Source organism: Erinaceus europaeus, chromosome 17 (assembly GCF_950295315.1).
Source record: "Erinaceus europaeus chromosome 17, mEriEur2.1, whole genome shotgun sequence".
Lineage (NCBI taxonomy): Eukaryota > Metazoa > Chordata > Mammalia > Eulipotyphla > Erinaceidae > Erinaceus > Erinaceus europaeus.
This window is the reverse complement of record NC_080178.1, coordinates 13311584-13324285: the sequence shown is the minus strand read 5'-3', so window position 1 is coordinate 13324285 and position 12702 is coordinate 13311584. Positions and strand designations below refer to the sequence as shown.

The window sequence follows — 12702 nt, the reverse complement described above, 5'->3', positions numbered from 1 at the left end:
TGGACTTATCCCTTTTGGTGATTTGACTTCAGGTCTTTATTTTGTTATTTTGTCCCCAGAGAACATGATTCTGAAAGTCTTGTTCAACATGATGATTATCTTGGTGGCATCTCTGGAGATGCAAAGCCTACCATCAGAGTCATGGATAGTTCCCGGTGAATTTAATTAGAAAGAATCACCTTTGGAAAGGCACAGTGCCAGTGACTCAGCAACTCAAATGCAGGCAAAGTGCTTGTCCTGACCTCACATCATGTTTGTCTGGATTGGTATTCACATGGCTGGAATTTTCAGAAAATTGACTGATGACCTCAAAGCATAATAAAGAATTTATATGAAATGATTCTCCATGTTTCAGGTAAGGCAAAATTCAACTATGCCTGATAAAAACAGATTGTTAAGGGGCCAGGTGGTACACCTGGTTAAGAGCACACATCACGGGGGTTGGGAGGTAGCACAGTGGGTTAAGCGCATGTGGCGCAAAGCGCAGGGACCGGCGTAAGGATCCCGGTTCGAGCCCCCGGCTCCCCACCTGCAGGGGAGTCGCTTCACAGGCGGTGAAGCAGGTCTGCAGGTGTCTATCTTTCTCTCCCCCTCTCTGTCTTCCCCTCCTCTCTCCATTTCTCTCTGTCCTATCCAACAACGAACGACATCAACAACAACAATAATAACCACAACAAGGGCAACAAAATGGGGAGAAAATGGCCTCCAGGAGCAGTGAATTCATGGTGCAGGCACTGAGCCCCAGCAATAACCTTGGAGGCAAAAAAAAAAAAAAGAGCATACATTACTGTGTGTGAGGACCCAGGTTCAAGACCCTGCAGTGGAAAGCTTCACAAGTAGTGAGGCAGGGATGCAAGTGTCTCTCTATCTCTCTGTCTCCTTATCTTTCTCAATATCTTTGTCTTTATCCAATAATAAATAAGTAATTAAATAAGCAAGCAATCTTTTAAAAAAACAGGTCATTATAATTGTTAGGTAATAATAATAATAATAAAAATGTTGTAAAAGTTATCTCACTTTCATTGACATAAAATATACATTTCAGTAAATATTTCAGTTCATATTTTTAATATTTATTCCCTTTTGTTGCCCTGTATTGTTGTAGTTATTACTGATGTCATTGTTGTTGGAAAGAACAGAGAAAAATGGAGAGAGGAGGGGAAAAACAGAGAGGGGGAGAGAAAGACTCCTGCAGACCTGCTTCACAACTTGTGAAGCGACTCCCATGCAGGTGGGGAGCCGGGGACTCAAACCAGGATCCTTATGCCATTCCTTGTGCTTTGCACCACGTGTGCTTAACCTGATGCACTCCTGCCTGACTCCCAGTTCATATTTTTAACTGTACAGAGAGAAATTGGGAGGGAAAGGGGAAATAGGGAGGGAGGAAGAAAAATAGCTGCAGAATAGCTGCAGTGCTGGTGACCCCCCCCCCCTCCCGGCAACTGGAAGCTTGGACTCGGATCCTAACATGTGTCCTTATGGATTCAACCAGAGGCAGCATTGTCCAGCCCCCAGTTTTTATTTTTCACTCCTAGAATGCAGGCTCTTTTTGATTGATTGCCTTTGCTCTATTGAGGGAAATGATGGTCTTTCGGACTGTTGTCACATGTACAGTTTTACATTTTCCCATGATAGATATCAGCACATTGCACCCTCAATCAAACTGTCAATTTTTTAATATCACTGGCCAAACCCCACCTTTACCCCTTCTACCTCTCCATTTTTATACTCTGCTAGTCTGTTGCAACAGACCATATATAAAATTTCAACATGTATTTTTAATTTCTTTGTTTCCTATGCCAAATCATCTTCAAGAAATAATGTTTTTTTTTGCTACAGTATCAGTATAACTTGAAGAAATCATATTAAGTGCAATAAATAAGAAGGAGAACAACAAATAGCAGATGACCTCACTCACAGGTGGGACTAAAGAGACAAAGAATGTAGTGCTTCATCTCAAAATGTAGATTTGACATTTTTAAAGGGAATATTCTATCCACTGTGATCACTTGGGAGTCTTTTTTATTTATACTTTTTAAGGCTGTTGGATTTTTATTTTTATTTTAAAGATCTCAGTAATGTAAAAGACAATTTTATATGATTATATGATAATTTTTTTCTCCAAATGTGAAATGCAAATTCATCTTTCCAGGAATTAAGATTTCCCTCAAGTTTTAATGAGCTGGCCACCTGGAAATAATAAAGGAGTCATCGACTGGGTGTGTATTATCTCACTCTATGCGTTCACATAGATGGCGTCAGTGTGCAAGGGACAAAGAAGATGGTGCCTTAGCTTAGGAGGCGGATTGAATGTCTCTCTCCTTGTCCAGGTATCCCAGAAAGTATTAATATAGGTTTATAGAAATATTTATATTTTGTAGATTAGTGGTATAAGAATTAAGTTGCTTGGGAGTTGGGCGGTAGCACAGCGGGTTAAGTGCAGGTGGCAAAGGGCAAGAACCCGCTTAAGGAGCCCCCAGCTCTCCACCTGCAGGGGAGTAGCTTCAAAGCGACTTCAAAGCGATGAAGCAGGTCTGCAGGTGTCTGTCTTTCTCTCCCCCTCTCTGTCTTCCCCTCCTCTCTCCATTTCTCTCTGTCCTATTCAACAACAACGACATCAGTAGCAACAACAATACTAACTACAAGAAGGACAACAAAAGGAAATGAATAAATAAATATTAAAAAATAATAATAGTAATAAAGAATTAAGTTGCTTAAAAGTCACTCTGTGTTTCTTATAATCTACAGTGTTTGAGATCCTTCATGATATTGGAACATTTGGGGGCTGGCTCAGACTTTAGTACTCTTAGATATTTGCAGATTATAAAGGTCCAAGATAATTTGTCTTTTCTAATATTGGTATTTTTTTTAAAAAAACAACAAATTCAAGTGTAACTTGAATAGAATAATTTAATGGTCAAATATTTCAAATTTTTCATGATAATTTCAAATGATAGGACCTAGAGTTAATATTTGCTAGTTTGTTAAAATTAAAGAATCATAATGCATCTGAAGAACTTGATGAAGCAACTTTCAAGAGGTCGAGATCTGCATTAGTTAGTAAGGAAGCTTGTCTTTAGTTCCTGTTTTTCTGTTTGTTGGGCCATTTCAGAAATGTCCTTACTGACTATTTAGATGTAAAATTACACCACTTACTGCTTTCTATACTTTTCTTGGTTGTCTTTAATTTGTTAATTGCTTAGAGTTCTTTGACTGCTTTAGATAATATCTGCTTGTATGTCTTCTATATACAAACATTCCCATCAGACAAATTTTGTCTATCTCCTCTATAAAGTGTTTATGCTTTTCTTCTAAATATTTAATTGAAACTTCTGTCAAATGCAGGGTCTGGGAGAGAGTATAATGGTCTTTCACCACCCCAGCACCACCATATGCCAAGGCTGAGCAGCGTCCTGATAATATCAAATCAAAATAGACAAAAACAATTGTGAAATAACAAATATTTGGCATTTTGATGCTTAGTTAAGTAGATTTTCCTACCCTTTTTCTGCATATATTGTCTTCTTTGAAGATGTAAGGCAAATCTAGTTTAAGTTTTTACTAAATTTTTAATCAATTTTAATCTTTCATGATATTTTTATGTATCTGTAAAATTGTATTACTCTCCAAGTAGAAGGTTAGTTGTAGCAACCCATTTGTTTATTTATTTATTTGTTCTTTTCACACATGCATATCTTAATACCTGCCTTTCTATTAGTCTATTAATTTTCTGAGATTAGAAGTCATATTTTAAGCAGGGTTGTTTCTTACACATTTTCTGAACATAATTGATCATCACACTTAAATATTGAATGAATAAACAAATCTTAAGAGCTAAAGAAGTCCTTAGTAATAATTACACTTACAAGTAATTTTGTCCTGAATGCTAAAATAAGGCTTACATAAGAACTTATGGAACAAAGGAACAATGTGACTGAGTTTGTCCTCTTGGGGCTCACTCAGAGCATCCAGGGCCAGAGAGTCCTATTTATTGTGTTCCTGCTCATCTACATTGTGACAATGGTGGGCAACTTGCTCATTGTGGTGACTGTGGTGGTCAGCCCCAGCCTGGATGCCCCGATGTATTTCTTCCTTGGTTATTTATCATTCATGGATGCTGTCTATTCTACGACAGTCACCCCCAATATGATTATAGACTTACTGTATGAGAAGAAAACCATTTCCTTCCAAGCCTGCATGACCCAGCTTTTTATAGGACACTTATTTGGTGGTGCTGAGATTTTACTCCTGGTGGTCATGGCGTATGACCGCTATGTGGCCATCTGCAAACCCCTGCACTATCTGACCATCATGAACCAACGGGTGTGTGTGCTTCTGCTGCTGTTAGCCTGGGTTGGAGGGTTTTTACATGCTGTAGTTCAACTTCTGTTTGTTTACAACCTTCCGTTTTGTGGCCCCAATGTCATTGACCACTTTATTTGTGACATGTATCCCTTATTGAAACTTGCCTGTACGGACACCTACATTATCGGCCTCACTGTGGTTGCCAATGATGGGGCAATTTGTGTGGTGATCTTTATGCTTTTACTTATCTCCTATGGGGTCATTCTGTATTCACTGAAGAATCTCAGTCAGGAAGGGAGGCGTAAAGCCTTGTCCACCTGTGGCTCCCATATTACTGTGGTGGTTCTATTCTTTGTCCCCTGTATCTTCATGTATGTGAGACCTCCTTCTACTTTACCTATTGATAAGTCCTTGACTGTGTTTTATACTGTTGTAACTCCCATGTTGAACCCCCTGATTTATACTCTGAGAAATGCAGAGATGAAAACTGCCATGAGGAAGCTTTGGACCAGGAAAAGAAAATGAGGTGGAATTGAAATGTATTCCTGATTTCTGTGAAGAACTTGGTTTTCTCAGAAGTGCAGTGTGTTTCATTGCAGTGAATCCCTCCTAGTGGTTAAGAAATGAGTCATGAGGAGAAGCATTCATTGAGACTGAGCAGGTGGCACTGCAGTAGATGGCAGGACTTGCAAACCCTTTGTGAGGCCCAAAGTTTGTTCCTCAGTTTCCTATATGCCACTGTGATACTCTGGTTCTCTCTCCTACTACTAAATAAATCTTTTTCTAAAGAGAAAAAAAACACTTATTACATAAATGCTTTCTTTGATCAAAATTTTAAAGATTACAAGAATTTATTGGGAAATTCATATATTTTGTGTAGAAAATGTCTTCTGAGAGTATATATTAGTTTCATGTAATGAATTATATTACTGTTAATATCAATTAAAATGCAATTATTTTTATATGGAATATTTCTTTCATGTTTCTATGATCTGTTTTTAAATATTATAGAAATCATTAAAATTGCAAAATCAGAACTTTAGTGATATGGGTGCAATGTCATGTATACTAATATACATGTATCAATACAGAGATGTGAAGCTGTGCTCTTAAAACTTAGCTTTCTAACTCCATGGTAAGTCCATTAAAAAAAAGAAAGCCAAGAACTAAGACACAAAATGTGGTTTGCTTCTACTCACAGAATGAAAATTCACATTAACATTTCAATTATATATGTTATTTTTATGTATCTTCTTTGTTGTCACCAGGTTTTTACCACTTTGGGGAGAGGTTTCGAAATAGAAAGAGGAAGAAAGGGCAGGAGTAGATAGCATAATGGTTATGCAAAGAGTCTCTCATGCCTGAGGCTCCAAAGTCCTAGGTTCAATCCCCAGCTGAGCAGTACTCTGGTTAAAACAAAACAAAACAAAACAAAACAAAACAAACAAACAAACAAACAACAAAAACCAGAAAGTAGGAGCACTGAAGCTTCCTCTAGTGTTTTGGGCCTGGGCTGGAGCCTTGGACGCCATCATGACAAAGCAGGTACTGGCCCAAGTGAGCTATGTTGGGGCTCCTTGGTGCTGTTGATACAAATCCACCACTTCTAGTGGCCTTTTATTTTATTCCTTTTTAAGATTTGATGACAGAAATAGAAAGGGGTGGCAGAGATAGAGAGGAAGAGAGAAAGATAGATACCTGGAGACCTTCTATACCACTTGTGAAGGGTCCCTCTGCAGGTGGTTAGTGGGGACTTAGAGCCAGGCCCTTGCTTGTTGTAATGTTCAGCTACGTGTGCCAACTCCTTGCCCCCAACCCCCTATTTTTACATCTGTATGTAACTTCATAATTTGTTCATATTGCTTAACCACTGAAGATGTTTATCTTTCAATATTCAAATATTGATCTTAAAGAGGCTAAGTATGGAATGAAAATTGAATAATCAAAGGAAATATGAAGAAAAATAGTTAAAATCTTACTTCATTTTCCTGATTGGGAAATCACATTATCTCCTCAAATACATCAATTTTGTTTGTTGTTATATTTACATAAAGATGACACATTAATATATGAAGTAGTGCAGATGTAAAAATAGGAGGCCGGGTGGTGGTATGAATGCATACGTTACCATGAGCAAGGACCTGGCTTCAAGCCCCCACTCCCTAGAATGTCTGGTATATCTTCTATTTGTCAATATTTCTGTTTAATTTCAGGGATAAGAATCCAAGTCCTGCCTCTCCCATGTAAAAACTAGCCTAATTCATAAGTCACAAACTACAGATATGAACATAAGAACTGGTAGTAAATATTTAGATGAAATTATTTTCAAGGAAGATGTGGACAATATATGCTATCTACATTGTACTAACAGGATGTGGAATATTTGATAATACAGTGGTCAGAATGTATTGTATTGTTCGGCAAGACCTCATTTATAAAATTCCCCTTCTCTATGGCTAGAATCAAGATATTCTCTGTGTCTAACATTGTAGGGATAAAATAGTCAAAGAAATTATGAGCAACTGGGGAAATAGCTTAATGAGTTATTTCTATAATCACAGGATTTGCATGCCTGAATCTTTGCCCCCATTATCACTTTCATCAGAGTGGTGGTAATGGTGTCTTTCTCACTCTGATGAGACACACCCTTTCTCATATGAAATTATATATATCTTAAAATAAAGGTTAAAAATAAACTCATAATACTACCTCCTTTATGTGACTAGGGTGTATAATGTCATAAGGCTATAGGAGAATGAATCTTACTCACTGATAAATCACACTTTATGAAAAACTTTATGTTCTGATTTTTATATTTATTATCAACACATGCGGATTACTTTCCTCTTAAATTGCCACCAGAGTCATGGCTGGAGTTCTGTATATCTACTGCAAACCTGTTGCTTCCTACTAAATCTATAAAAGTATTATTTTTATTTCTTAATTGGGGGATTAATGGTTTACAGTCAACAGTTAGATACAATAGTTTGTACATGAATAACATTTCCACAGAACAATACAACCCCCACTAGGTCCACCTCTGCCATCAAGTCCCAGGACCTGAACCCTCTCCCCTAGCCCTAGTATTTTACTTTGATGCAATATACTAACTCCAGTCCAAGTTCTGCTTTGTGTTTATTGTCCAACTTTTTTTTTTTAATTGAATTTGTTTCATTGAGGGTGCCTTTAAAATTTTCCGTTGTGCATCACTGCACGCACACACACACACACACACCCCAAAATCACATTAGTTACGATCACTCTAGTGACTTTGTTTGACTTAGTGTAATGTCTTGTTATCTGCCATTCAGATTACATGACATTCACATCACATTTATATATCCAAGTTGCACATTGAAAGCATTCTACTCATTTTGTTTGTTTTTTTGGTCCCTATCAGGATAATTTGGAATACTCTATTAAAAATGAGATTATTTGTTTATTTATTTGCTCATTTAATCAATTTAATGAGAGATACAGAGAGACAGTAACAAAGCTCTGGCTTATGATGGTGCTGGGGATTGAAACTGGGATCTCAGAACCTCAGAGATGAAAGATTTCTTGTCTAGCTATTATGCTGTCTCCCAGCCCTTTAACAAGTTTATATATTCAGAGATCATAGCATCATTACAGAAAAAAAAACATATGCATAAGTTGTTAAATTAATAAAAAAGAGGAGCACTGTTGTTTTATCAAGCAGATGTGTGACCTGGCTTTTCCAGGTGTGAAAAAGCAAGCCACACAAATTTCTCCCATATCCTGAAACTGAATGGGCCAATCTTGTATTCCATCTTCATTCTGTGATCTCCGCGAAATGAGAACTAGTACGAGTTGGCAGCAAAGTGTTTTTATTTCACATGGGGCTGCCCACTCCTTCCAGTAGCACACTGGCTGGCCTGGTCCTGTAGTCATACACAGAGAATGTAATGCGTTAGAAAAAAAAGATGAAATCTTGTTAACACATGATGTGGAAGAACCTAGAAAGTAGTATTCTGTGACTTCCTTCCCAAAATATTAGTCCAGGACCAGGCAGTGGTATAGCTGGTTGAGTGTACATGTTACAGTGGTTTAGGATCTGGGTTCAATCCCCCAATCCTCATATTCAGGAAGGGAACTTTGAGATTAGTGAAGTAGTGCTGCAGGTATTTCTCTCACTCCATCTTTCCTGTTGGTTTCTCACTGTCCCTATCCCAATACATAAAAAAGAAATATTTTAATAATACATAGTATTAATTTTATATAATGTATACATAATTATATATTAACACAATGATATATACTGTAATGTTATAATATATAATTTTTAAATCAATGAATAAATAATTGTTGGAAAATAAAATGTTGGCCCTATAAATGTTTGATACCTTGATAGTTCTTGAATACTTTCAACCATCTGCAGTACAGCTGTTGACACATGGATTCAGTTTCTCATTCTCCCATGATAGGTGTTTGCAAAATACTCTCACCCCCAACTTAAGTCCTTTTCTACCATCCTGCATCAGGACCCGAAAGGGCCCCATAGCCCCTCTCCCAACTCTACCAGAGTCCTTTGCTTTGATGCAGTACCGAAAACCCTCTCCAAGCTTTACTTTGTTTTCACTTTCTGTCTTTGTTTCTTAAATTCTGCCTATGAGTAAGAGCATCTCTTACTTAGTTGACACTGGACTGAAGTTAAGGGACTGAGTGAATGATCATTATCAGGTTGAATCCAGAAGACAGACTCAAGCCTTGATTAGCAACATGAATTCTAATCAAGATGTAAACAACTGTGATTTTTTTTCTCTTTTAAAAAATAACTGGAATATTGTATCTGTGAAATAGCTCACTTGGGTAGTGTACTATTTTGTCATGCATGCATTCCAAAGTTTGAGCCCACCCCTACCACATTGAAGGAAGCTTTTTTGCTGAGTCTCTTTCATATTCACTCTGTCTCTCTATTTCAATCTGAAGAGGAAAACATAAAAAGCAAACAGATATATCAGCATCAAACTTCACCAGCCTAGGGTTCTTTGAAATTCGGTGTTAGGGAATCTTGAAAGGAGAGTCTTAAAACTAGAGGAAGGATCATGTTTTTTCAGGACATGATTTCATAAGGGAGCCTGCCACTACTTTTTCTTTCATTTGACTTAAATTAGTTTTAGCTCTAGATTTTCTAGTATGGAGCTCATGCATTATTGTTTATTCATTTTTTCAAATTTATGGCTTTTCATATATTTAACTTTTTATTGCTCTTTCTCGGTAAAACCCAAATCTTTTATCTCTAGGGATTTTTGGAGAAAAAAAAAAAAACTGTCAACAAGAATTATATCACTTGAACTGGTTCCCAAGATGCCGATGAATTATAGCAATCTTATATTCTCTGGGATAACAGTAACAATATATAAAGCTAGAGACTGTTCACAGATAGAAGAGGAACAATGTTTTTTTCTGAGAGAATGCTCCAAGAGGTTTTTTAAAACTCAAGTTTCTGACCAGACAGGAATCTTCTTTTAATTGGTGTCTAACTTATAGATATTATCTTGTTATGTTTTCCATAGATCGCTATCCTTCATTGCTTGGAGAAGAATGAAAGTTGACAGTTATCTGGAATGGAATTGAATGGAAGTAGAGGCATTATGGGATGAGTGTAATTAGGAATAAATTATTTGAATTAAAAGGCTTAAGGGTTCCACTATGTGTAAGAGCACTCAGCTATTGCTATAACATACTGTTAAAATCACATCTTTTTTAGTCACAGAAAGAGGTGTAATTTTTGGTTGCCTTACTGTTAAATGGCTGGAAAAAAATCTTTTAAGTAATTAAGTTTGGTATTTAAATTTTTTTGTATTGGCAAATAATGATCTTAAGTTAATTTTTACTAGTTGGGCTAATGTTTACATAGTTATGTGAACTAATAGCTTTGATTTTCGTTGAAGACAATTTCCCAACAGCTGATGATTTTGTCTTTCTCTGCACAGTAGATATATTTACATTGTATTTAAGTGTCTTTATATTCTATATGCATCTAAATACATGCATATATGTACTTACTAACATCTATAGTTGGTCCTCATGAAAGAAGCACTGACTTTATAGACTAAGGAAAAAACTCAAAAGGTAAGTGCTTGAAACAAACTACAGGGATACTTACTGAAAATTCCTGATATGTTAAAGTATAGTGAATGATGTAAATGCCTTATATTTGATTGGCTAAATCTGAATGAACAAACTTAAGCTAGCAAAACAGAATTTAGCCACGATAAACAAAATGTATTTGGTTTGGTATAACAGCCTGTAGCTTTGCCATGTAGCAAAGAGAAACAATGTATTGTGGATAGCTAATGATTCATAATTTTGGTTCAGGCTCTAGCTAATATGACAGGATATATCAATATTTATAGTTACTTGCAGGCATTTAAGTTAGTTAATTTTAAAAATGACTTCAGGAGTCGGATGGTAGTGCAGCGGGTTAAGTACACGTGGCGCAAAGCGCAAGGACCAGCACAAGGATCCCATTTCGAGCCCCTGACTACCACCTGCAGGGGAGTTGCTTCACAGGCATTGAAGCAGGTCTGCAGGTGTCTCTCTTTCTCTCTTTCTGTCTGTCTTCCCTTCACTCTTTATTTCTCTTTGTCCTATCCAACAACAATGACAACAACAATAATAACTACAACAATAAAACAAGGGCAACAAAAGGGAAAATAAAAAAGACTTATCAAGATTGACAGAATCTAAAGGAATAAACACATATATTTTTCTTGAAATAATGTGGCTTCCTATTGGCAAATCTTAAATTTTCATAGCATCAATATCTGTACAAATTCATAATAAAATCACACTCAGCAAAAGTAGCTTGATTATTGTCACCCAGGGTGATTTGGAACTGTAATTGTAAAGTAATATAGAGGGTATTTTGTTATTGTGAGCTTTAACAATATATTTAGCACATTATCCCCAATTATAGGCACTGCCCTCCATTGTCAAGTATATGGATATGAAATCAACTTTTCTATATTGAAGTTGAAATTGTATTTTTCCTGACCAGTAAATGAAGCATTTGTATTTGTACCAATAGTAACAATCCCCTTCTCTTGTTTAATTTTGCTTTTATGATCAAGTATAGGTTCTCTGGTCTCTTTTGTTTTAGCCTTTTCTTTACTTAATATTCTCTATGTTTATTTGTTGTGGATATTTACTGGGTAGTTGCTGGTAGGCTCTGGTGACTGGATTTCTGGTACTTGGAATCTTTCTGAAGACTCTGTAAATACTAATTCTTCTTTATCACCAAACTCTTATTTTTATTGCTTGTGGTTTTCACTGCTTATGTATACTTTCTCCTTTTTGATTTTATAATCTTTTTATTAAAATTTAAAACAAATATTGGTGTTGATCCTCCTTGCTAAATCTAAATACATTCCATTTTAGGTAAATATCACTGCTATTATACAACTAATTATACAATTTCTATATTGCAAAATCTAATTGTATTATGTACTATGCCCAGGAATGGGTTCACGTGCTATAGGCAAAGTTGTCATTTTACCTAAGACTTTTATTTCTATTCAGGCTGACAATGATTTATATGATTTATTTCTTTTTTTCTTTAAAATGTTTTATTATCTTTATTTAGTATTGGATAGAAACAGTCAGAAATTAAGGAGAAAGAGAGTCACATCTTCACCACTTGCATAGCTTTCCCTCTGCAGGTGAGGACTGAGGGCTTGAACCTGGGTCCTTACACATTGTAACATATACGCTCAACCAGGTGCACCACCACCTGGCCCCTCTATGATTTATTTCTGAAACTGTGATTTTAGTTAAATATAAAATAACATTAATAATTATCATGTATAGGGCTCTTATGAAGTGTCATGGGTTACACTATGACTTTATTTGTAATAAAACTACAGCATTAAGAGCTAGGCATTGTTGATATCCGCATTTTAATAAGAAGAATCTGAGTCTCAAAGGCAGTTGATGGAGTTGCCCAAGGTCACCTAAATAATAAGAGGTGAAGCTGGAATTCCCACAGAGACACAGCGGCTACAGATAGTCCGTTATTCATCACCACTCTGCCATTTCTTTCCAAGAATACTATGCATGTTAAAGATTTTCACCAAATGAGAACTTTGTAGTCATTACTTGGTCTCTGCAATTATGAAATTCCATTGACTATGGTGTAGAAATAATAAGCTTGGGTTTTTTTTTTTTTTTACTCAGTAATTAAAAAACTAAGAAAGAAATCCATCAAGATTTAGAATAAGTTAGAGCATTATACATAGGCTGTGGGAGCTGGACTAGAAAGATTTATAGATCATCTCATTCAATCCATTGGACTTGCAATGAGCAGCCTTAAAAACATTGAGAATGGGGACTGGGTGGTAGTGCAGTGTGTTAAGCGCACATGGCTCGAAATGC

General features: G+C 36.3%; 1 protein-coding gene across 1 annotated transcript; it reads left to right on the top strand.

Moving 5' to 3' along the window:
* Window positions 1–698: 698 nt before the first annotated feature.
* On the top strand, window positions 699–4830 carry LOC103109983 (olfactory receptor 4A15-like). The gene is made up of 2 exons (XM_007519124.3): window positions 699–714; window positions 3908–4830. The coding sequence occupies exons 1-2, from the start codon at window positions 699–701 to the stop codon at window positions 4828–4830; spliced, it is 939 nt and encodes a 312-aa protein (XP_007519186.2).
* The last annotated feature ends 7872 nt before the right edge of the window (window positions 4831–12702 follow it).